This window comes from Diabrotica undecimpunctata, chromosome 8 (assembly GCF_040954645.1).
Source record: "Diabrotica undecimpunctata isolate CICGRU chromosome 8, icDiaUnde3, whole genome shotgun sequence".
NCBI lineage: Eukaryota > Metazoa > Arthropoda > Insecta > Coleoptera > Chrysomelidae > Diabrotica > Diabrotica undecimpunctata.
In genome coordinates, this window is record NC_092810.1 from 136,323,503 (window position 1) to 136,350,827 (window position 27,325).

General features: G+C 32.9%; 1 protein-coding gene across 1 annotated transcript in view; it reads left to right on the forward strand.

The window, feature by feature from the left end:
* Positions 1-27,325, forward strand: part of pyd (zonula occludens-like protein polychaetoid) — a 242,934-nt gene that overhangs the window by 167,965 nt on the left and 47,644 nt on the right. The window contains 5 exon segments of the mRNA XM_072541122.1: positions 6,925-7,088; positions 10,172-10,404; positions 12,531-12,821; positions 18,611-18,907; positions 18,988-19,054. Coding sequence (XP_072397223.1) covers positions 6,925-7,088; positions 10,172-10,404; positions 12,531-12,821; positions 18,611-18,907; positions 18,988-19,054 — 1,052 coding nt within the window.

Consider the following 27,325-nt stretch of genomic DNA (forward strand, 5'->3'; position numbering starts at 1 on the left):
GGATCCGTTCGCGGTATAGGTACGGAGGCAGACACGAGACGATTAATGGACGTAAAAATGTGTCTCTTTTGATGTCTCTTTCATCTCGATCAGTGAACGGGAACCCTATTTTTCTACTTTGATGTTATCACGACGCGGCCAATGCTCGATTTCGTACCTAAAATGGCCAATCATTTAGTTAATTACTTTCTCTCTCGCTATTGTCGGAAAATGGAGACGAGGGCAAGTCCCCCAAAGGCTGTAGCAACTCTTTATTATACACCGATAAAAAGTTTTAATGTTGGATAATCATAAATCAGTGCTAACAGTCGCCCAATCAGTGAAAGGTGTCGCAATTTTTCTTTAATTTATTTTGGCTGAATTAAGGGCAATAGAATGGTTTTTGTAAATGTGAAATCTGAAAAGACTCTAAGATTTGTTGCCTTTTATTTCGAAACTCAACGAAAAGTTATTTTCGCTATCTTACTATTGTCGATAGTCATATGCTCATTCTTTTTATGTTTCTTTTTTGATACATGACGGCCTGTGTTTTGTCAGGATTGACAGCTATCTTCCACTGCATACACCAATCTTGTAGTTCGTTAAGTACCCTTTGTAGGTGTCTTGTTGCTAGATGTGGGTTGGTACTGCTAACAGCTATCGCTGTATCGTCTGCGTATAGACTTAGTAACGATCTCGGTTCGGTTTTAGTGTCTGCTGTGTATATGGTGTATAGATACGGCGACAACACCGCTCCCTGTGGCACACCAGCCCATGGCTATAGCTTCGAACAGGGTTGACAATATCCGAACTCTGAACCTTCTGTCGACTAGGCATGATGAGAGAAGACATGTCATCGCCTCACTATGATCATATTGGTTCACTGTCCGACTCAACCCAAATAACAAATACACGAAGTTTGAACAGTGTGGTCATACAAAAATTTCTTTTTTTTAACCATTTTTCCCTAAAATCAAAGCGTTTTTTTTTAAATCCTATTTCCTCTGTTTATTAACATTAAGAGCTGAAAATTGAACAGATTCTAAATGAATATATGAATTTTATGTTCCAACTTATAGATGGCATATACATACAGTGAAGGAAGAAAAAGTTATATTCCATTAAAATGGTGGTATTAGGAAAATACAGCCACGAAAAAGTGTAGGAGAGACCTGTCTGCTACAATATCTCGGCTGGTTTCTTGTTATTGGTCATAAAAGCTTCTAATTTCTTGGAAAGTCTGTTTTTTCACCAACTTTTCATAGAGCCCACTTACAAGCTTGTGACATAAAAAATATAAGTTATTATAAATATTTATAAGCTAAAAAGTCAGCCCTTTTTAAAACTGTTTTTTAATAATAAATTTAATAAAATGTTAAGTTTTTTTAATATATATGTATATCTTAAAAATGAAGCTTCAAAGAATCGATTGCGATTTACATACCTTGATAGTGACTTTTTGGTCAAGTACAGTTGTTTAAATAATCGCTTTCCACGATAAACAAATTGAATAACTTACAAATTATTTGGTCGATCTATATGAAATTTAGCTAACTTTAATAACTGATTAGCTGCCACAATTTTAAGTGGTTATGTTACATGTCATTATGCAAAAACAAAGTTATTGACATTTATAAATTACTGCAAAAGTAAGGGTTTTTTGCAATTATCTCTGTCAATTGTTTATGTATTTTAATTTGGACGCTCAAAATTAATGAACTTTTGATGATATACAATATTTATTTAAACCATTTTTCTCTAAAATTTATTAAAAACGTTTTATAGACAAAAAATATTTTTTTCACTTTTTACAATTATTGTTTAAGAAACAAAACAAAGCATTTATGTCTTCAAGAAATTGTTATTCGCTACCCCTCATATACCTTTTAGAACCTTTGAATACGTGACTAAGATTTTTTCAGCTTTTTTTCTTCCTCGACTAGGGTGTACTTCTACAAAATTGTTACTTTTTATTTTGCTGATTTCGTTAACAATAGCTTGTGGATCTTTGAAAGTAGATGAAATAAATTGTCGCAGCTAAAAATAACTTAGTATGTCGAGAAGTTTTTATTTTTAACTGGCAATAAAATATGGTGTCCCACATAAAAACTTGTATTATAGAGGGTGGTCCTTCGTACTAGACATACATAAGATGCAGAATATGTGTGTTCCCACCTAAAAATATTAGCAATTCGACTTTGGTTAACTTTTTCTACTTATTTTAAATATCTAACTTATGTTAAGGAGCTTTAATAAATAATTTAGCTTACATTATAAAAAAAATCATAACATTATAGATACTTATCATTTCGTAAAAGATTGCTGTTTTGAACAAAGGTATGTTTGATTACTGAATAATTACAATAAATATTTTTTAAAACAGTTGACGCAGGCACAGGAAGTAATTGATAAGTGTACCTTTTGTTATACAGGATGTTTCATTCCGAAATAGACATACTTTAACTGCAGCTAGGGCACACCTAGGATTCTAAAAAGATCGTACTTAATATGTATTACTTCCTGTATAAACGACATAAGGGGCGTTTTATCTATCTTGAGAATTTTTATTGGTTTAATACTTTCAAACTACCCTTTATGGGTAGCACTAAAAATAAAAAAACAAATAAGAACAAAAAATATTTTCAAACATAATTAAAACATTCTGTGGCTGATGGACTTGTTTCCGTGCAATATATTCTTATACACACCTTGTTTTAATAGTTGGCGATTACATGTATATACGTAATGCATGTGTATGTAGATTATGTATATTATGGTATAACGCAAGGTTACTGCTCGCGTCTCGATTTTTCGAGTCACGCCAAATATGATTTCGAGTTCGTGAAAAAACATCATATCGAGCGATACGAAGTATTCACTTCGGAGTCGTTAGTATCGCCTTTTTGGACTTCAGAAACTACAGGCCCATAAGTCATTTTTCCATATTTATAAACTATTTATAAAAATAATTACAAAATGATTAGAAAATACATTGGAACTTTATCTGCCCATAGAACAGGCGGGTTTTAGAAAAGGCTAAGAAGCGAACCATCACCTATTGGTGATAAAATATCTTATCGAAAATTGTACTGAATAGCATAAACCACTAGCTCTAACACTAGCATGAACATTAAGAGAAAATATCTTAATAATTTGATATTCTTACCTCACAAATTTACGAACAACAAATAATACTAATCGCACAAAATGAATTTTCATAACCAAAAGTCCTTATTTACTCTTCAAACAATTAAGTCCAAATTGCCAAGAATATATTTCGTTAATCGACAAAAACAATATTATGCAAATTATATCAACTTCTTAATATTTATTTCGAAAACATTTTCCTAATTATTGGAAGTCGAAACGTCAGAAACCACCTTGTATATTTCAAAAAACTATTTTTCTACTCTACTAAAATTAAATATAATAAATAAGCTGTTAAGTTCTCTTCCGACAATGTGGGCCACTAGAAATAAAACGGCCAAATTAAACAGGTGCACTGATTCGAGTCACAACATATATGTATTTTTGGATCGTTTCCCATTGACAAATATAACCTATTAAAATAGGTAATGGGAAAACTCAAAGAGTCACACACTCTGCCACTTACAATGTGAGTTCTGACTAAAGGAAAACGTACTTTTTAAATGTAAATTTTGGATCTTTGTCAAAATAGTTGGAAAATCATCAAATAAGTCAACAGCCAGGTGTAATCAACATAAAAGTAGTCCAGTCAAAAATATAATTTTTCTGTATATAAAATATTCATGTATTTTTATATTGCGTTTATAATTTTTGTTTTACCCATTTTACAACATTAAAATGTGAAAAACTTTAATTAGCTATATCTGTCTGACCGTCCGTCTGTCCGTCAACATAACTCCCTTGTTATTAGAACAGATAGAATGACAAATAAGGTGTCGAATAAGAGCTTATAATACAAAGATGTATTATCGGTAAGTAAATTTGACCTTGGACTTCCGGTTTCAGAGTTTCAGTAGGAATTACTATTTTAAAGTGACCGGAATAGTACAAGCAATATATTGACTCTAAGAATATCTCTATATATCCCTCTAAGAAGAGGGAATTTTGATGATCATGGCAAATTAGCTCTAATTATGAATTAGGACAGAGAACCGTTTCGATTCAAACAGACTTTCTCTTCTTAATCTACTTGCTAGGTTCTCGTAAGTTAAGGGTTAGCAAGTAGATAAGCAAACAAGCGACTGAGTCTTTTCTGCGAAAGCAAGAATCTTATGACCCCTGTAACGACGTCGCTTAGAAGAATGTTCCTGTTGGATGAAAGAAAAGCTCTTCCTTCCTAAAAAATATAAAAAAGTGTTAGAAACTTTTTAAAAGAAATAATACTCTTTTTTACGGAAAAAAATTACATATTTATTGTTACACCACATTGTCTCACCACAAAAAATTACAAATATAAGTAGTAATACAAAATAATAATAAAAAAAACAAACTTACCATGTTACTATCGGTTTACAACTTGAAGTTGGAGATACTATAAGAACTTACAATTGTTACTGGGCGATATTTTGTAGCAGAAATAAATTATTACAAATGAAAAATATATTTTTAAATGGAACTATGCACGAAGGTTAACCTTTTTTTAAAAAACAAAACAAGATCTCAAATTATGATTGGGTATGTGTCGATTGTCAAGAAAATAAAGCTCGCTGTCAGATGTCAATATTAAATTTTAAAACTTTGAGAATAATTAATATGACAGCTAGGCCACACCCTAACATTTATTATTTTACTTATTACAATCTTTTAACTTGTCATGAAAGCAATTATTGATGGAAAATGTCTATTTTTACTTTAAAAGTTCAACAAAAAAAGTTACCTGGATTTCCCTAATTTTTTTTTATTTTAAAATTTCTGGGGTTGGAACTGCACTCGAATTCACTGCAACGCAAAAAAACTGCATCTCATACTGCGAAATAGCTTGGAATGACTTGGGACAAACAAAATGAGGATGGAAGCTGGGCACTGGGACGCAAACTTTGAAACTTGGCTTCTTAAAAATTCAAACACCATGTGGGTATCCTTCAAAATCTATTGGAAACGCCATTTGCAAATCTCTCAGATGAGAGACGGCCTAAACAAAAACAGCGACTACTCATATAAAAACTGACACATTACAGTCGAGTATAATTCACTTTTTTTACAACAAATTTGCCGGTTCCTCCGGACTAAACACACCGCGTCTGCTCTTTATGAAATTTCTTTCAAGCCTAACTTAAATTCACTTCGACCTCACCCTCTCCTACCGGCTTCCTTCATCGCGTCCCGCCCCTCATATCAGTCTCCACAGCGGGCCAATCAAAATTCTTCTCAAGGGAGAATTTGATCATTGCTTGCTTTTAGAATTGCAGAACTAAGACGTACAAATATAACCATATTTTTATTACGCAGTTGAATTCTTTCTTGTGGAATGTGGAATATAAACAAAGATACACGAAATTTTATATATGGCCCAGGGGCGTAAGAAAATAATTGTATACCTTAAATATTCGATAGTTATAAGGAATTTATACATGCTACAACCCGATGAAGTGTCCACGCTCCGGTAAATAGAAGTTGAGCACATGCCCGTTTCAGCTGATTTGTTAGCCATGGACGTTGCCAAAAAAAAATATTTTTTTGAGGAAATATTTGGAAGAATTTGTTGTATACTTTGAACATTCTTCAACGTTTATGTTTTAGAATTCAGTTGTCTTGATCTTTACATTCAGTTTTTCTGGCATAAATTTTGACACATCCTCTACTCTTTTATTTTGTCCATCGTCTCAACATTTTCTTCCAGAGGGCAGACTTTTCCTTTTAGCTCTCTACTCTCCTTTTCTAGCGCATATATTTCTTGTTGAAAATCTCTTTGGTCCATTCTTAAGCTTTAACTTCATTAAGAATGGAATTATATCCGTTTTTCTTCATCCTCTGATTTGGTGGTTGGAGACCTGAAATTTTTTTTGTTTTTCACTACTTCTATATAGTGTTCTTGTATTTGGTTCTTGTCACCTTAACTGCCAATACACACTGCACCGCCCACCTCACCACGTTAACCTATCGAAGCTCGTGGTGCCAAAAATGTATACTGTATCATCTTATGTTTCCGTACGACAGAAGTTAAAGATTTTGTTTAAAACTATAGTGAACACTGCTTTAGCACTGCAGTACCATAGTAACACTTTTATGTGAACGTCAATTCGATATTAAAAAAAGCACGCAAAAAATAGAAGATCTGTGGCATGTATAAAATACCTTCCAGAACCAGTGCTAAAACTGATAGACGAATAGACTATAAAATTAATAATAAAACTTCATACTGCATGTAATACACCGGAGTAATTTCCTTATTTGCTTAGAGTTGGACAATTCTGATAAACATATAATCCATATAAATGAAGGATGTGAAAGATCTTTAATCATCAAGCTGGTGTCTTTGAAGTTTAAAATCTTTGTAAGATATTTTGTAAAATTACAAACAACACAGACGAAACACTGCATGTGACAAAATGAAAATTAGCATAGTATCTTCATTATAATCATTCAGTATTTGACTTGTCCCATATACCTGTCTGTATAATGAGTCATGGTAGTCGTATTTCAGTAGAAAAGACAGGTTTAAAGAATTTGGCTTGATCATCTTATGGTCGTGACCTTAAATCTTTAAAAAGACACTATTATAAATTTAAAAGCTATAACTTGAAACTCATAAAATGCAAATTATTTTGTTAAAATTAAAAATAGAACGGAAAATGCTTGTAACTCGATTTTAGTACATACTAAAAACTTTTTATTGTTCAAATATGACAAACAAATTGTTCAACGAATTATTGGAAGATAATTTCAATAAATAAACGGTATCAAATTTTTGTGTAAATCTCTTCATCGTAGGTAATTAAATTGGTTTATTTTTTTCAGGAACGAGGCTGGGAATATAAGCAAATATGCGTCACAAGGGTCCCAGGTTATGGCTTCGGCATAGCGGTTTCTGGAGGAAGAGACAATCCGCACTTTGCGTCGGGTGATCCTAGCATAGCAGTCAGCGATGTATTGGCATCAGGACCAGCTGAACGACTTTTACAGTAAGTTTCACATGATCTCATTCTGTTTATATTAATCTTATTAATTGCTACCATACGCTACTTAAACAATCACGAGACACGTGACCTTAAACAATACAGGCAAAAAAAAAATTTTAACGCAAACTGTACATGCACCTTGCTTTCTTCTTCTTCTTTAAGTGCCATGTCTGTGATCAAACTTTGACTATCAAATGTGACAAATCACACTTTTTAAAACATTGGTTCTATTCAAAAACGGGGTACCTAAGTACAGCTTTTACACAATAGTACTAGTTTGGTCAGGGTATTCGCCTATTATGACGATATTTCATGTTTTTATATTTTTATTTAGTGTGTTCGTCGTTTCTTAAATTGTTAATAATAAATATCAGTTTTGTAATATTTAAATTCGCAAAAATTTTATATGTATGTATGTAAAAATTGTCACTATTCCTTTGACTTGTCAATACAAAACTATTTTTGTATATTGACTAAATAAATTCTATTCTATCTGATGCTATTAATAATTGTTTCTCCACCAATTTTTTTTCTTCTGAGCTGCCTTCCAAGGCTTCCTTGAAGATTTCCTCGGAAAACCTCGTTTTCAGCGATCACGAAATAATAATGATGAATTTTGTTGCTGTTAATTGCGTATCGAAGATGGAGCCTAATATCAAAAAGACCAAACTATATTTGACAAGTAGTATCGTTTTTAAAAACGTATTTTAATATTTGTGAACCAACGAGAATAATAGGCTGAAAGCTAGCTCTGATAATTCCGAAAATGAAATTTCATAGTAGAAAATAGCGAAACCCCGTTTTAAAAACAATTCAGTATTTAAATTACAAACAGAAAACTTTCGTTATAAAATTTAATAAAAAAGTTAAAGAACTAACCTCTAAGAATCGATTGAATAGCATACAAGCTTAATAGTGGAATTAAAAAAGCTATAAGAATTCCTAAATATTGAGACGAAAACCAAATATTGCAGTGCTTTCAGAAATCGCTGCAGTATTCTCCAATTATGTAAATAGGATTATCTCCAATAAAAAAAGAAATTGAAACTTGGAAAATGCACTGAGGCATAAAGAATTTACATATATTGATAGAAGTTCATTGTTCCTTTAATCTTAAAATACGAGATGGAACTAACCGCTGGTTGTTAAGAAAAAGGTATGACAGTGAATAGATTTCCATGGCTTGTGTGATTTTTTTGCATTTATTAAAACAAATAACAATACAAAGGATCTGAAACTGTTTTTTTTTGTGATATGAAGTTAAAGATTGTTTTGTATGGAATAAACCAGAATTTATTGTAATAATAAGTGCGCTGTATTCTTCTTTTTATATATTTTGTAAGAGTTTTTATGTTTATTTATATGTTTGTAAGATTACTGTGCAAAAGACAACTAGAAAAAAGCACAAAATCGAACGAAAATGTAAAGAGGAATTTAAGCTATCAAATATTTTAAAGAAGATGAGTCCATAATAATCTTACCATACGTAAAAAAAACAAACAGCTGGCGATTTAAATTTATCTCGCACCAAGATTCGGTTGAGGACTTTACGTTGATTGTGAAATATTCCATTCGTTTTTCCATTCATTTGTCACTTTTTCTTTAACGAAAGATTTGTAGTCGGAAACAGACACTAAGTTCTTTAACACTGAAGAGGCACTGTGTATTGCTTTCTTGGCATGAAAATCTGCTTGTTCGTTTCCAAGTCCAATGTATGATGGAACCCATATAAAGCTTACTTGCTGCCTCGCGTTGTTTAGCAAATGTTATTGTTCTTTTATTAAAATACCTATGGGATTACTTGTATATAACTGTTCTATCGTATGTAATGGTCTGAAAGAGTCGGTAATTATGACAGAATTTGGAATTTTTTGGGTACGTATGTAAAAGAGTGCTTGCAGAATTGAGTATGGTTCTCCAGAGTATATACTGCAACTGGAAGATAATTTAAACTGCAATACAATGTTCGGAGTTGTAACTGCTGATCCCACAGCATCAATAGTTTTGGATGAATCTGTATAGATATGACAATGATCTGGGAAAGAAGCAAGTATGTTGTAAAATGATTGAATAATATTGTTGAATGGGGGGTCTCAAACTTATTGTATTTAGAAAGATTTAAATCATATATTGCAGGAGGAAGGATCCAGGGGAGTGTGATTGTATTTGTCTGATCAAAAAATTTTGGGAATTCAATATTATGGAGAGAGAGAATTATCTTCTGATTCTCTCCTAAAAGGAAGGGTTCGTCCCTTTTTTATTTATATAAGTTTCTTTGAAACGTTCAGCGATAGTATGATGGAAAGTGGGATGCGATTTTATAGCACATATGGATGATTCATATGTTAATGATAGGTACATTATTCTAAAATTTAAAGGTGGTTCCCCGGTTAAACATTGTAGATTTTTAATGGGGCAGGTACAAAATTCTCTTGTAGCTATTCTTAGTGCTGTATTTTGTATGACTTCTAGTTGACCAAGAAGAGTCTTCTTTGCAGATGAGTATACAACTAATCCATAATCGAATTTTGATCGAACTAATCCATAATCGAGTTTTGATCGTACTAGTGATTTGTAAATATGAATCAGACTTTTAAAATTTGAGCGCCTTCTTTTTGAAAATAAAATACATTTGGTTTTGTTGTGTTTGGTGTTTAGTTGTAGAAAATTGCAATTCCACACCTTTTGACCATTTTTCAAGGTGATTTATAGCACATTGTAAGTTTTTCTGTATAGAAAGAATATTTTTCCTCTAGAAGATATAATCAAATCATCAGCGTATAATCTCGCCTTAACAAGTTTTGGAAAGTTTTTTAAGATTTTGTTTATCACTACTAAGAATAGTATTGAACTAGTAACGGATCCTTGAAGTGTTCCATTTAACTTTAAATTGTCTCTTGTTAAGAAAATTATGAATAAAATATAGCATGTTGCCTTTGACACCCCAAATGCAACAATATAATTCTCAAGACAAAATACAATACAATACAATGCAAAATTGTGGAAATTTCAGATATTACATCTAACAAAACTTTATTTATTGTATTGAAATGTTTAACTAAAACAATATGTTTAAATGTTTTCAGAGTCAACGACCGAATAATATCTGTCAACGGCATATCCCTCCAGAACGTCGACTACGCCACTGCGGTGCAAGTCCTTAGAGATTCGGGTGATACAGTAACGTTAGTGATAAAACGGCGAACAATTCAACACAGTCATACTCACAGCTCATCCTTTAACGGCCCTCCTCTGGCTGCCTTGGGGTCAAATTCGCTATCTACCAAAGTTACGCTTACCAAAAATTCCAAAAAAGAAGGTAAGGTATTCTTTTATGTAATTTAATATGTCTGCCAACTAAAATCTTTTAGTCTCAAATACGGTATATTTTTTATAGCTATATACTCAATACAAGTTCAGTTATTTTGATTTTTAATGTACCTAAAAAGTTTTATTAAATATTTGTAAAAAAAGGTGGCATGGATGAAAGTATAGTATATCAATAATCTTTATTTCAAAAAATCAGTACCAGTCGATATACAAGTAGAGCAAAACTGTACAAAGTAACGTCAGACAGACAACCATTTACATGTCATTAGCTATTCCAGCTAGTATATAACAATTATCAGTGACTGATTTAGAGCAACTCAGCATTCTTGCCGTGAACCCAGGGCTCCCATACCAGAGCAGTATACTCGCCTGTCGTAAAATAAAGTGCCAATGCTGATATTCTTAAAACTTTTGGCTGTGCTCCCGAAAGCCAAAGCTCCCCCAATGCTCCCATTTCCCTGGCTTCAGGAGCCGACAACCTCTGATCCTCCAAATCTTTAAAAAAGTTGAAGCTCTCTTGTTCATAATCTATACGAGTGATTGGTTGGTAATAGACTCGAAATGCTTTATCTGTTCTGTCCTGATGTGGTCTGGACCAGCAACTTTATTTTCTTTCGTGTATCGGATAGCTGTTTTCCAGTTATTCAACGGTTGTTTCCAGTTCATCAAGGGTGAATGGTGTAGCTAGGAAGTTTTTCTACTCGCCGTTCAACTCTTTTTTGCAGTATATCTTTCCAAGCAGACTCATTTCACGATTTACTGACTTCCCTTAACCTTCTCATTCCAAACCTCACATTTCCAGACGCATACATTTGGGGCACGGCTAAAACTGTTGTTTTTAAATGGGCACCACAAACCATCGATGAATTAAAGTGTGCCGTTAGAGCCTTCGCGGACCTAAGACAACTTTTATTCATACCATGACGAGAAACTTCGAACATCGGTATGAAGTCTGTCTTGAGCGAGGAGGAGCACATTTAGAACATGTAATAAAGTGTCAATAATATGTATTTCTTAAAACAATAAAATAATTAGAAGTACAGCACTCTTTATTTTGGGCTATACTGTACCAGGAACCAGATATCGTAAAACATATTAAGATAAAACGTCTGAGGTGGATAGGGCCTGTAATGCGGTTTAACAAGATGACCCAGCTAGAAAAACGCTCCTTGATAGACCCATTGGTCAGAGAAGATGAGGAAGACCCAGAACAAGGTTCCTTGATAACATCGATGAAGACATGAGAAATATGGAAATACGTGCTTGGCGGAGAAAGGCGATGGGTAGGGACGACTGGAGAGAAATTCTTGAGGAGGCTAGGACCCACGCAGAGTTGTAAACTCAGAATGATGATGATGATGGATTGCACTTCCAAATTTGACTTAAAAATCAGTGTGCTTCCTTACTGATTGTGTGGTCTCTCGATTTAAAGTTTTATTTTAGATACACTGGGTCACATCGTTAGGTCCTGGGTGCGTCTCTTGTAAAATATCACAGTTGCTTGCATATTTCTGCAAGTAGAACCTCTTTGTATGATATTAGTCCCTCCATATTAATTAAAGTGGTAACATATGTTCTGCAGGCCTTTTTAGTTTAAGGGTACGCCTGATTGTGATATCTTGTATCTTTTCTAATATTGTATCTCTCACAATCTTGAAGGTTTCTACAATTACCTCGTACGCCTTGAATATACTTTTTCTCTACGATGATAAGATCAACTTAACGAGAATGGCTTAATAACTTCACTAGTCTAGTTTTTGAACCAGTACATTCTAGTAATGAAACGCTAGCTGTTACAAGTATAGCTAAATATTGTAACACTAACATTTCGCAGATATACCACTACATGAATTTTGCCGAGCTTCTGATGGCTTCGACAATGGGATGAGCCCGATAACTCGAGACAAAAATTTGTCAGCTTGTGCACCTCATCATAATTGCGTTTGTTGTAACGTGTAATTGTTCTTTGTTTGCGTTTGTTGTTTTGTACAGAAAATACTGATGGATAGACAGACATGGAGATATTCATTACCAATGGAAATATTTAAAGAATCTTTTTATTTTTAGTAATCAATATCAGACTAATATTTGTAATCGTTTTTATTATTTTTTTAGATTTTGGCATAGTTCTCGGTTGCAAACTGTTCGTCAAAGAAATTTCATCGAAAGCCAGAGACCAATTAATGAATACCAACCAACTATTAGAAATAGGCGATTTTGTAACGAAACTGAATAATACCAACTGCAACGATGTGATGTCATTGAAAGAGGCTAAAAAAATTATAGATAGTTCTAAGGATAAATTACAGATTACTGTAGCTAGGGAATTTGGTTTTAATTCGAACGTTTCTCACCAGACGCAAAGCTCGATTAGCACTACTGGAGCTGTTAACAATTTCTACAAAGGTAATGTATTTTTAACTAATACTAAAACTAGAAATAGCAAAAAAAATTAAATAAACTTTATATCTGATTAATGAAATAGTTATAACAGTGTTTTAGTTGGATCGATAGATGTTAAGTTAAATGTGTGGCCTGTTGTATTGGAATGGTTTGCTACTGCACAAGAATTTTTCTCTGTTTTGAAATCACTTTTGTGCCGCGTTAATCTTTGTTTTAACCACTGCAATGTTTGCCCTATATACTGTCATCACATTCGAGACAAGACAGTTTGTAAATGAGATGACTCTGATTTAGAAGCAATATTTGGTCTTTACGGTTCGAGAATAATCTGTAATTGGATATGCAGATACAGCAGCTTGATTATATTGTTAGTTAAGCCGTTTATATAGGGTAACTTTTTATAAATAACAGGATCTGTTGGTTTGCTATCACATTGTCCGTCATATAAGCCTGAGTTATAGATAAGTTGTTTGAGAATTTTACTAGGATGGCAGTTATACAAAAATATGTTTTATAATGTTTTTAAATTCTTTTGTAAGAACAAGTCATTGCTAATGTGCAAAATGCTGTTCTTCATCGCAACAACAGTGTTATGTTTCTGGTGTTTTGAGAGCTGAGAATAATAATTTATCAGTCAGTCTGTTAGTTGGTGTCTGATGCCAATCCAAAATAATCTTATGATCTGATGTTTTTATTACGTTAGTGTCTAAATTGCTTCCCTAAAATGGCTCTTAACGAAAAATAACGAATTACTATTCTAACGTTGAGAGGGTACGGTGACAGAAAAAGATCTTATTGTGAAGTAGCCAATGATACTTTCAATGATACTTTCCCAAACCGTTCTCCTATTCATAAGGCGACGGTACAAAAAACTGTAAAGCGATTTGAGTAATCTGGAGAAGTAAAAGATAGATACCGATCAGGTAGACCGAAAAGAGTTATGAATGACAACAAAACTTTAGATATAATGCAGTTTTGTTGAAGATCCACATACATCCTCACGCAGAGTTGCACAAGTACATGATGTTGGTCGTTCTTCAGTCTTTCGTGTATTACGTAAGAATAAATTTAAACCATACAAAGTTAATGTATTGCAAGAATTAAGTGGAGATGACTTCGATCGTAGATTAGAGTTTACTGAGGTAATGATGAATAAAATTGAAAATGATGAAAATTTCGTTAACAGAATATGTTTTTCTGATGAAGCAACCTTTACACTGTGTGGAAATGTAAATCGACACAATTTAAGGTACTGGAGTGACGTAAATCCACACTGGATGCGTGAAAACCATACTCAAAGAGCACAAAAATTAAATGTATGGTCAGGTATAGTAGGTATTAGGTACTCAGTTAATTGGGCCATTTTTTATCAAAAGAAATTTAACTTCAGATAGTTACGAAATGTTACTTAGAAATGAAATTGTACCTACCCTGAGAAACTTGTTTGGGGCCAATTTTAATCAGATATGGTTTCAGCAAGATGGAGCTCCAGCTTATTTTGGTGTAAATGTTCGGCGTTATTTAGATGAGATATTTCCCGGACGATGGATTGGTAAACAAGGTAGAATTAAATTGCCTCCACGTTCACCTGATTTCAATCCTAAAGATTATTTTTATTGGGGATACTTGAAAAATTCAGTTTACCAAACTAAACCAGCAAGTCTTGCAGAGCTAAGACAACGAATTATCGATGAATCTCGAATAATTTTTAGACAATCATGGAGAAATGTGTTAGACGCATTCTACCATCGATTAGAGTACTGTCAACTCACAAATGGAGCACATTTTAAACACTTGATAAAGTAACCATTATGTTAAAAAATGTTATAATCTATCAATTGTTACGTTTTAATGTAGTTAAAAATAGTTAGTATTAAAAAATTTATTGAGACAATCAAGCGTTGCCAGACTTCTGTTTTATGTATTTAAGACCTTCCAGACTATATAAAATCATAAGTGTTACATATGGTTGAACTCGTATTGAATAGGAGATTCCAATAATGACTGAATATACAGGGTGATGAATTTGAAAAACATAAGTTACTAATAATATAAGAAAAACGGCAAATCTGACAACATTGCAAATATCAAATATGGAATAACTAGCAATATATATATATATATATATATATATATATATATATATATATATATATATATATATATATTTGAACAATAAATTTTATTGCTGGCTTCTGTTTGGCATGCTTTGTAATTATCTCAGCAATATGTTTTAGACATATTATATACGAGTTTTTATGACTTATAACAAAGTCATATAATGCAAATTAGGTATAAAAATGTTGTAATAAAAGTTTATTTTATGTCGTATAAAAATTCAAACATGACATATTTTGCTATTAATTAAAATCCATAAAAATATTTTAAAATCCCTAACATTCAAATTTTTTTTATAAATTTTTAAACGTACCTACTCGCTTTTATATGCTTCTTTATGTGTAGTTTCTGTTAAATGAAATTTATGTCTGTACAGCTTACTATTTTCTATTTCATGATTGATGTGCTTGGATACAATAAAAAAACCAATTACTAATATACTAGGGCAAATATTGATCTGCACGACAAACGAGTTATTTTCATATCGATTAAACTGAAAAAAAAAAGTTAAATACAAAGCAATAAAAATAAAACCTATGTGTGAAAATCTTAACAAATTGGAAATACCGGTTGATATGATAACATGAATTGTAATGGAAACAAAAACAATCTTTCGTAAGAAGTGATTTGCCTTCTTTTAAATATTAACTCGAACTTGACGTTTCGGCACCCATTTTGGAGTCATTATCAAGAGGGATAATGACTCGAAAAGAGGGAGCCATTATCCGTACGAGTTCGAGGTCTCAATCTGCCTACTCCGCTCCCTCGTGACGTACCAGTGTCTTGTTCTCCAGAAATACGACAACCGTCAAACGGCACTGAGGTCTTAATCTGCCTTCTCCTGAGTGTCGAGTGACACTTACATATTTATTTCGGGAATACTTTCAATTTTTGTTAAGCAGAAATAACTTGTAAAGTTTTGTGTAATAATATAACAAAATTATTTTTATTCAATAAATAATGTCTTTCTCCAACGTCTATACAAGTTTGTAATCGATATTCAAATCACCAAGCCACATTTCTAACATTTGCAAGACAATATTATTAAAAGCTTCTCTTATTCTATTTTTCATATCATCTGGAGTTGTTGGAGACTTCTGGTACACAAGGTTTTTTAGATAGTCCCATATGAAAAAATCAATTTTGGACAATTCCGGTGATCGCGGTGGCGCCAAACAGTTGGTCCTTCTTTGCCTATCCACCTCGCAGGAAAGTTGCTATTTAGATTATTGTGAATAAGAGCAGTGTGATGAACTGGAGCATCGTCATGGAAAAACCACATTCCAAATCCAGAAATATACATAATCCCAAACAATACCACCCTAAACATTTATAGACCACCTAGTTTGACTATAACTGTTAATGAAGTAGGGATTGCTTGATGCATAGTTATAAAAATTATGCTAATAAATAATATTTAAAACACGTCGAGATATACTTAAAATATGTGTTACCTATATTTTAGATCGAGTGTGTTTTATATTATAGTAAATTAATTAGTTCTGTTAATATTACAGTACACGTTTCTTGTTTACAATCTCCTACCCTTTAGCGTGCTGTCAACCATTAAGAAATAAAGTATAATAACATTATTCTTACGTTATAATTCTTTGTGTAGCTTTAAATCAGGACATGTACTTATGTTTTGTAGACTCTGAAAAGGCATTTGATAAGGTTCAACATAAAAAGCTTGTAGATATATTAAAAAGCAAAAATATTGACACTCGTGATATGAAAATTATATCTAATTTATATTGGAATCAAACTGCCAAGGTAAGAGTTGTTCTGAAGCTATTTTCTTGTGGCATTTTAAATTAATTACTATTTAAATGGGAATAAGCCACAATTAAAGGTTAAAATACGTTTATTGACGTTTCAATTTCCACTTCGGAAATCGTTCTCAAAATACAAACATTATTAAATTAAACAAATTTTGTTTTTTGTTACTTAGTGAAAAATTCTTCTAATAATTTAATTTTATCTGACTCATCTATATTGACAATTCAGACATACCTTATACATTTTAAAGTAGACGACTTTAAAATGATATTGCCAATATTGTTGAGTTGCGTTCCTGGGACGACTTTACTTCTAAGATAGTTCATTCGATTACATGAAATCAACTTTAACTTGAGAATATCCGTCAGAAAAGATCGTAACATGTAATTCGTCTTTAAAAAGACAAATACATGCCATGATGACAGTAAAATTCTCCTGTTAGTGATTCCATAGTAAATTATGAGGGAAAACCAGGAAAAAACCTCATAATACTATCCCGACATGGTAAGTATTTGATCGTGCATTTAGTTTACCTTCAATAAACACCAAATTCCGATTTTATATGTTTGTTATTTAAAAAACATCAATGATGTATTCTCTATATGTTACTGATTTACCAATACTGGTATTTTCCTTTTAATAACTTCCTCTTTGAATATGGGTAACCAGATCCTACTACATTCTGCCGAGGAATTCGCGACACAATTGGTCTCATTTAGCATAATTAGAGCCGCTTCTTTGATTTTTCTCTTTTTACCATCCGTTTCTTTTAGGACTATACTTGAATCATTCCATTGAACCCTATGTTCATTATCCCATGCGTGTTTACAGATTTGAGATCTATCAAATTCTCTATTTTTAATATAGGATTGATGTTCACTTATTCTAACATTTAATGGTCTTGATGTTTCACCTAAATAAAACTGATCGCATTCACAAGGTATTTTATAAATGCAATTCTTTGTCCTTTCTTGTTCATTGTTAGGTTTGGTTTTGGACAAAATAGATCTCAACGTGTTTGTTGTTTTGAATGTTGTTGAAATGTTGAATTTATTTCCTATTAAGCTTTTCCGATAATCCTTTTATGTATGGTATTGTTATTATCGGAAAAGCTTAAAAGGATAGAAGGTAAGAGTTGACAACCAGTACACCCAAAATATCAAAATACAGAGGGTTGCGTGCTGTCCTCACTACTTTTCAATGTCTACAGTGAAGCAGTATTTCAAAAAACGCTCTCAGACTCAATAGAAGGTATATCTATTAATGGAGAAGTTTTGACTAACTTACGTTTTGCATACGATACTGTAATAATGACGGATAACAACAATGATTTACAGAACGTACTGCAACGCCTTAATGAATGCTGTCATGAGTCCGGACTGGAGATAAATTTAAATAAAACTAAATGCATGATCATGACTAAATCTGCACATGCAAATATCCAACTGACTATTGAAGATACTGCAATTGAGAGTGTTAATAACTATAAATACTTAGGAACATGGATAACATCAGATGTACAACAAGTCCATCTGAATAAGTTGAAGAAGAAGAATAAGAATATCCTGGCTTAAGAACTTAAGGGAATGGTTTGAATGCAGTAGTGCAGAACTTTTTAGAGCGGCAGTCAACAGAGTCCTCATAGCCATGATGATTTCCAACCTTCGATAGAAGATGGAACTTAAAGAAGAAGCTTTAAATTCTTTGTAAATATTAAACAAATATTTGACATTGATTTAAAAACCTAATTTGTATTGTCACTCACCACTGATCGATTTTATGCTTGTCAAATTAAAATTGTTTATAATATAATTTTCTTATTTAATCGTTAATTAATAACAACCAATCTGTTGTATTCCCAATCTTATAAATGTATAACTGGCGATTAATTTTAGGTGATGACTTTTTGACTTCCGGTCATCAAAGTTACTCCAATCAGAACCTGTATGTCCAACCTCCTACGCGAAACCCTAATCTAAATCAAAACGGAGGTTTCGATGACAAACTTGATCAATCCAGCGGTCCCAATTCATTGCCTGATGAAAAGAGCAATCTTGCTCCAAGAGGTCGATCCCGAGGTCCTCTGTCCGAAGCGAATCTCAATCAACTAGAAAATAGGAACAGCATAGCAGGCTATGGTTTGTTGAAAGGAAGAGATGACCCTCCTAGGCCTCCCCCTCCTAGAGCTGAAGGTAACTATTAAAAGTTTCGTCCTTGCAAAAGATTCTAGAAGGTCACATTAATGTACTATTAACTGTATTCACTTTTTCAGATTATTACAGCAGCCGCCGACAAATGTATGAAGATGATCCGATAATTCAGAAAACCAAACAACCTATGTAAGTATATTTATAGCTATTTTTAAGTAGGTATTACTTCCATACTTATTATATTAATTAAATGCTCCATTCAATTTAATTAATGTATTATCTGACACTATAATCTATTCACCGCTACGAAAAAGTGCACCTGAACAATTACACTTTACGAATCCTGATTTTGAGCTGCTTTTCCAATAGTATTGCCACGAAAAATAAACCTGGAATGGGTAAAAGTGCTTTACGGACTGTAAGCGCCCTTTTGTGTCAAGTAAAATAAGCCCAGAAGGAAGTCTCTTTGAATTTAAATTAAACAAATAAAGCCAGGTTTAAAGTCGTCTACAATCCTACCAGCTACTAGATATCTTAAGTACACAACGGTGTGCATTGGGAAGTGGGTCAAAATACCTAGACTGTGCATACTTACTTAAACGATTTTTTTTAAAACCAGGTCCGAAAGAAAATAAATTAAAAAATAATCATGCTATCTGAAAAGTAAGTGATTACAAAAAAAAACAAACCAAATAAAAAGGGCGCTACCTTATCTTTTCCATAATTAAGTGAGAGACAAGGAAAACTCAGAGTATCCTAGATCTTAAAGGATTTGTGTATAAAAAAATATAACAAATAGGTTTAACCTTTTTCTAAACCATTATACAGCCAAAGAAAGAGAAACAATAACACTTACCTTGTATAGTCTATTGGTAAACTTATTTTATTAGAATTATTTATTCATTATCCAAGAGAAGGAAAGATTTTAGAAAAACAAGACATACAGTGCTGTTACCTACTTATTGTGTTTTATTACTGGTTAAATCCAAAGCCCAAAATATTAACAAGTTCGGACGGATCTCAAAATACATATTACAAACACACTAATGTACATATAAAATTAGACTGTTAAACAGATATTGGTATAATTTAATTTACCCTTAACAACCGAATGAATATTGTATCAGAATTAGCTTTATAAGAAATGATAAATGAAAATAAATAAAATAAAGGTATTTATCTCGGTCATTATCATATCATGATATGTATGGGTTGAGTTTACCAAAAGTACAAGCTGAATATAGCCGCAAATGTCAACCATGAAATGAAATATTTGGGTTTGGCAGTGTTGGGATGTTTTTATAATTTATATGTTGTATGCTTCAAATATAAAGAGAGAAAGCTTTTAAAAAGTACATTTTGATTATACTATTTTATGAATTCTGCAATTTTTAATTTATATGAAACAATAACGAGTAAATATTTGTCTCTTTCGACATTAATTGCAAACATCTGTTGCAATCTGGCAACTGCTAATTTGACGATTGCCAAATCTATCCCCTAATCTATGAAAGGGCAATTGCCAAAAAAAATTTCTAATAATTAACTGCAACTAATCTCCAAAGAAACAAATATTTACTCATTCTTGTTTTATATAAATCAAAAATTGCAGAATTCATAACATAATATAATCAAAATGTACTTTTCTAAAGCTTTATCTCTTTATATTTGAAGCATACAACATATACATTATAAAAACAAGCCAACACTGCTAAACCGAAATTTTTTGTTCCATGTTTGACATTTGCGGCTATAATCAGCTTGTACTTTGGTAATCTCAACCTTATGTATGTACGAGAATTTACGAGAATTTTAATAAAATCTACGCACAAAGGACACCGCTAACATCTTATGAAAAATATAATATCACTTAAATGCAATACAATTTACATGAATAGATTCCTTTCGGAATTACAATAATTTCATATCATTGCGCCAACTCAGAATTTTGATTGACAGATTTAAGGCCGAAACTTTTGTCTTTCTTATATTGATGACATATTTAAGTTTTAGGCTTATTAAGGTCGGCAAAAGTAAAGTATGGAAGCATTTTTTTTTTTGGAAACAAATAATTAAAAGTACAAAAATTTTAAAAATTACAGTTTTTTATTGTAATTATTCCAACAAATCAAAATAAAAAAATCTTAAATATCTAGTTTGTATGATATTTATAAAAACATTGTTTTGGATGTAGTGCTACATTATATTTATTGCAGAAAAATTACATTTTTTATGACAAGCAGCACGAGTTTGAGTGTTCTTATAGACAATAAGGTGGTCCATTCGATCGTATCTTGAGTGACTATGCAAATTAACTGAAGGTTTGCTGGGTTCTCTTTTTGATGCCTTTTTAAAAGATTCAAGAATGCCTACTGTAATTTTGCGACGATGCTGTAAATGATCCATTTTACCACCACTAATTCTATGCAGTTGCAAGGCATTTTGTTCTGTTAGATCCACTATGTGGCTTATTATGGGAAAATACAATTTCTTGCCACGAATATCTACTCTGTAGTAGCTGATATTTTCATCTGCTTGATCGACGCCACCCATGTTTTCATTATACTGTTTTATAATATTAGGTTGATCAACGAACACCTTGTTTTCCTTTTGAGAATACTGTTGTACTTGTTTTGTTGGATATATCTAATTGTGATTGGATATTATGGAAACAACATTATTGTCATTCCATTTGCAAACTACTATTTCACTTTCCTCTGCCGTACAGCAGTCAAATGAACCCCTTTCTTTTTCAGTGTGTCTGAACCCTCAATACAATCTTTCCCTAGGCCATTGTCTCTTATGGTAACTGTTCCTTTACATCTCATTGATGTAAGTTCTTTCAAAAGCAGCAGCTTGGTAAAATAGTTGGCAAAGCATATATTATAGGGTAATTTGGAAGCCTTGTCTTCTAGGGCATCAACAAATTGTAAGACAACACTAGGTCCCAAACCAAGAAGTTTATATTTATCTTGAATAGTGGTTGTAGATCCCTGATATGGATCAAACCACTCCACATAACCTAGCCTAGTAGTCCCCATCCCAAACTTATATCCCCATCCAAGCAGTTTACCACGGATAAACTGCTTGGATCCATGTTTTCCATAATACCTTTGACACCAAGCTGTGGTGCTCTTGTGGTGCTAAATCGAGTAATTTTTGATTCATTACATCGATCAGATTTGTCCTGTGTATCCAATTTTGCATTGTCACAGAACTGAATATTCTGTATGATACATCTGAAACAGTTTCTAGACATTGCATTAGCTGCAAGGTCGTGAGTAGAATCAGGGGATTTTTCCCAGTACATATTTCGCCTAGGAACACATATCCACTATGTAATATATCCACTATGTAATAAAATTCCATTCCAATAAAACACTTAATTTCGTTTGTTATAATATCGCCTTTACGGTTATGGAAATTGGTGTAGGTACATATTTGAAAATCTGGCAAGCATCTGAATAACTGCATCATCAAAAAATAGGAAAAAAGTATCTACCGGAGAAATGATGTATATGTATATATCTATGTATATCTCTCTTGGTCCATCGATAGTTTTTGCGGCGTTTGCTCTTCTGTTCTTTCACATCTACTGTAGGAGCTACTTGCTTTTTAGACTTTGACGTATTCTCTTTAAAGTGCGGCAAAAGCATGTCATCTTCATCTTCATTTATATCGGATTTGGTATTGGTTTTTGGATCATTTATGATTATCCCTGCCTCGACTTGTAGTTGATTTCCTGGCAAGTTACTTATTTCCACAGCCTCTTCATTACCGGTGGCCTCGTCAGTCTCCTCCCCATCTTTGGGTGGAAAAATAATTATGTCATCAGGAAGTTCATTATCTGACAGATTTTCTATCTGCTCCATTAACTCACTTAAAGTCAAAGGTTTTGTCCAGTACCTAAAAATATTCATACTTAGTATAGCGAAAAACGCCACCGTTCTTTATAATTAACACCAGGCTTTGATAACCAATATACAAAAAGAATAATAGTTTTTTCTATTATATAACTTATTACATATAATATTAAAGGCATTTTAACTATGTATGTACATAAAATATCTTTAAAGCGATATATTTTACTCACCTTTTATCAGTCATATTTGGAAACTATAAACAGTCTTTCAGGTAACCTCAAAAATTCTGCCGAAAACACCAGAATTATAAAACGATTGTTAATTCTTTTAATAAAATGGCTTTGACAGCATAAAACTGTCATATTCATAAATACTATTATTATAGTCGCTATTGAAAACAGCTTACCCAGCGTGAGCTAAGCTGATTAGAGGAACTATGTTGTATAACGTATCCGTTGGTAGAACTGACTAAATTATACCTACTTATAACATAGGCGTACGTGAAAAATTATCAAGATTGTTTCGCCTGCTTAAATGTGGAATACTTACTCATTTTTTATTATTTATGTATAGTAGGTATACATAACACCTGTAAACAATTTCATTGGGCATTATATGAATAACTAATACATTCATTTCCACGCCACCTTTGAGATAGAATGCACGACGCGATTTTTTTTCTACATGGTTCCTACATTAAGCATAATCCATGTTATCATTTTTAAAAAATTATCAAAAAAAACTAAGTTGTAGTATTCAAATAGTCAACAATGAATAATTCAAATGCACCCCTTTATCAGCAGCGTCTAAAACAGAGTGTAATAATTGCGTTGATGGATACCTTACATTTGCGTCATGTCTTGCATATCCTAGATACCATAATACACTTGTGACATAAGCACAGTATCCAACAGTTTGTGCACCAGCTTTGCAAGTGCAGTAGTACCGGTCGATTGGTCCATTGTCACCGTCATTTTCTTGATGCAATGGTTGAAAAGCTATCCATCATTATTGATGTTTAGTCCCCTGACGAAATCCAAAGTAAAAACGAGCTTTAAGAAAACCCTGTTCTTCTAAAAATGCTTGAAATGTAAAACGTTCAACGTTTTCCCTGTCATTTATCTTGAATATAATGGAGTGCATGTTTTACTTGGTAGATTCCAATAGTCAAAGCTCTAATCTATTGTAACGATAAAATGGGAAATTCTGGTAGAATAAGTTCATCTAAATTCACCCATGAATGCATTGTAAGTGCAAATAGTCAACTTCAACCCGAGCTTTTACGACGTTTACATATGCAACCAATTCCTGCAATGTTTCTGCAATTGCACCTTGTATTTGAATGGGTGGAAAATATTTATTCAATTAACTGCATACAATTTTTAAAAACATTTTTATATTAGGCACATGTTGGACCGGTAGTAATTAACAAAACAATTTAAAAATACAGAATGACGGTATGGGATTTTGGGACTGAATTCACTACGAATTTTGACCAGGATGAACGGCTTGTGGAATGCAATTTTAGATTCCCTTGCCGAGTAATTTATCCAGCTGTTTGTTTCGCAAATTTTAGGAAACACAGTGGTTAAGATTTGAATTCGGTTTCGCTAAGTAGAAATCGTTTGATTTCTCTTTCTGTTTTTTTTTTTAATTTAAAAATACTTTTTAAATGTCCTTCTCGAGCTTCAACTATCCATCTTGTTTTAATAATTAATCGCGCTTTATTAGCATCTTCAGTAGACAACTATCTTTGTCCTCTTGGTAGAAGTGGTGGCATATGACATTCTAGGCCTAAATAATTTAATTAATGAATAGAATTGCGATAGCCTCTATCTACAATTACAATAAAATTTGGTTGCAGCCAATTACGTAAGTTATTTGTTTCTGCTAGATGATCTTGTAAAATAGCAGCATCATTATTTCTTCAATCAGAAAAATAATGGTCTTGCACGTCCAAATTATATCCGTCAGGGTCGACTATTAAAACAGGTTTGATTAAATGATGACCCCTTATGTAGACAATAAGTTTGGCGAAGACTTCGAAAATTGGACGATTTTTGAAATTTGAGACATGTTCCATCTATGTAAATAATGGCGTGAGGATTGTCAGGATTCGGATTGTACCAAAAGTTAGTAAAACCTGTAAAATGTGTTCTAATAATTTTTTAGCGACCAGTAGCTTCTAAACCCAGATTTTCTCTAACAACCCGTTGACAAAGATTTGTATGTACTGCAGTTATTGTCAGAATAACGTTGGATCTAGTAGAATATGAGCAAACAATTTTTAATAAATCGTCACTTAAATTGGATTTTAATTTCATTAGAAATGTAATTAAATCCTTTTTAATAAAAACCCTATTTTTGTCATAAACTACGACCTCGTCGCAATAAGTAAAAAGATCTTGAAACTTATTGAAACGTATCTTGAAACGTATTTTCAATTGCTGTCAGACCTAACGCTTGAAACCACTCTAAAACTTCATTTGGACGTAAGTTCACAATACGCATATTACCATGCAAATTCTCTACTATATTATGATCTAACATGCCGTCAATATTTATGTGATGACTGCAATATAAAGCACCCTTTCCTACAAAAATCTCTCCTTTCATATAAATATTGCCTCGAGCTTCTAATGATCATCATCATCATCAGTGGTGCTACAGCTCTAGTTGAGCCTTGACCTTCCCCAGTCTATTTCGCCAGTCGTTTCTGTTCATCGCCAACCGTTGCCAATTTGCCGCGCCGATTTTCCTTGCGTCCTCGTCCACACCGTCCCTCCATCTCAGTCGTGGTCTGCCTCTACTCCTATTTCCCACTGGGACCGATAATAGAGTTCGTCTGGGTGGGTAATTTTCATTTGCTCTTGACACATGTCCAGCCCATCTAAGCCTACCTATTTTTATGAAGGATATTACATCTCTACCATTTACTATTTTTTTATACTTCTCGTACAATTCGAAATTATATCGCCTTCTCCAAATACCATTCTCACAGAATGCGCCCATTATTCTTCTTAGTATTTTCCTTTCGAAGACGAGCAGAAGATTTGCGTCTGTTTTGGAGATGGTCCATGTTTCTGACCCATATGTCAGCACTGGTAGGATGAGTGTTCTATATATTATTAGTTTGGTTTTCTGGCTTAAATTTCTGTTTTTTAGCTGCTTGCTTAGTCCAAAATAACATTTGTTTGCTAGCAGTACCCTCCGTTTTACTTCTTCAGATGTGTCATTATCGTTTGTTATGAGAGAACCCAAATATGTAAACTTATTTACTACCTCAAAATTATATTGGTCTATACTGAAGTTTTCTTCGGCGTTTCTAGCTGTATCTCTGTTATTTGGAATAGATGCTAACATTTTGGTTTTTTCCTCGTTTATTTTAAGGCCCATATTTTGTGCGGCTGTCAAGAAGGTGGAAGTCATCTCTTTAAGTCCTTGTGTAGTACGTGCGATCAAATCCAGATTGTCAGCGTAAGCCATAATCTGCGTTGATTTATTAAAGATTGTTCCCCTATTGTGTAACTCGGCATCTCTTATAGTTTTTTCTAACGCTATATTAAAGAGAATGCACGCCAGCGCGTCTCCCTGCCGTAACCCTGCATATGTTTCAAACGCTTGTGACATATCGCCTTGTATTTGCACTCTGCAGATCACTTTACTTATAGTTGTTTTTACGAGCCTTATTAATTTATGGGGAATGTTAAGTTCATTCATGGCTTCGTATAATTTACCTCTTAGGACGCTATCATACGCTGACTTAAAGTCCACAAAGAGATGGAACGTGTCAATATTAAATTCATTGGTTTTTTCTAAGATTTGACGTAGCACAAAAATCTGGTCAATTGTTGACCTACCTGGCCTAAAACCGCTTTGATACTCACCAAGGATTTCTTCCACGTACGTACTTAAACGGCTGTACAGGGTGTTGGAGAATATTTTATACATTGTATTCAGAAGCTTTCAATATTTATGTGATGACTGCAATATAAAGCACCCTTTCCTACAAAAATCTCTCCTTTCATATAAATATTTCCTCGAGCTTCTAATGATCAACGTTCAATATTTCTGGCTCTCTCACATACAAAATTATTATCTTTGTAATACAAGCGTCATATTATCATCATTACCTTGTTCAATTTCTTCAATGATGTATCTGTAGCAGTTTATGTGAATCACAATCCCAATATCACGATTGGCTTCTGGTAGATTATTGTTCATTCGGCGGTCCAATGCAATCTCTTGAAATCTGGGTGGAAGATTATCTAAGTTCTCAATTCGACGAAATCCTCTAGCACGAACTCGAACGTCAAAATATAACGCTGTATTTTCATTAATTAAAATAAAGGTTAGAACAGTTCGACACAAAGTTCAGTATGACTTCCGCGTCTCCCAAACGAAAGGGGCATTTTTCTCGCGGCTATGTGACCTGCCTTAACCTGGGATATTCTAGTGGTGAACAATGTTGTAAATTTTACTGATGCGTAACATTTCTGGTTGAAAATTCAGATAACTATTTTAAATTCATGTAAGATGGAGAAATAAGCCTGGGATAAGAAAAGAATAACGAGGGCGTTCCTTAAAAGCATCTAGC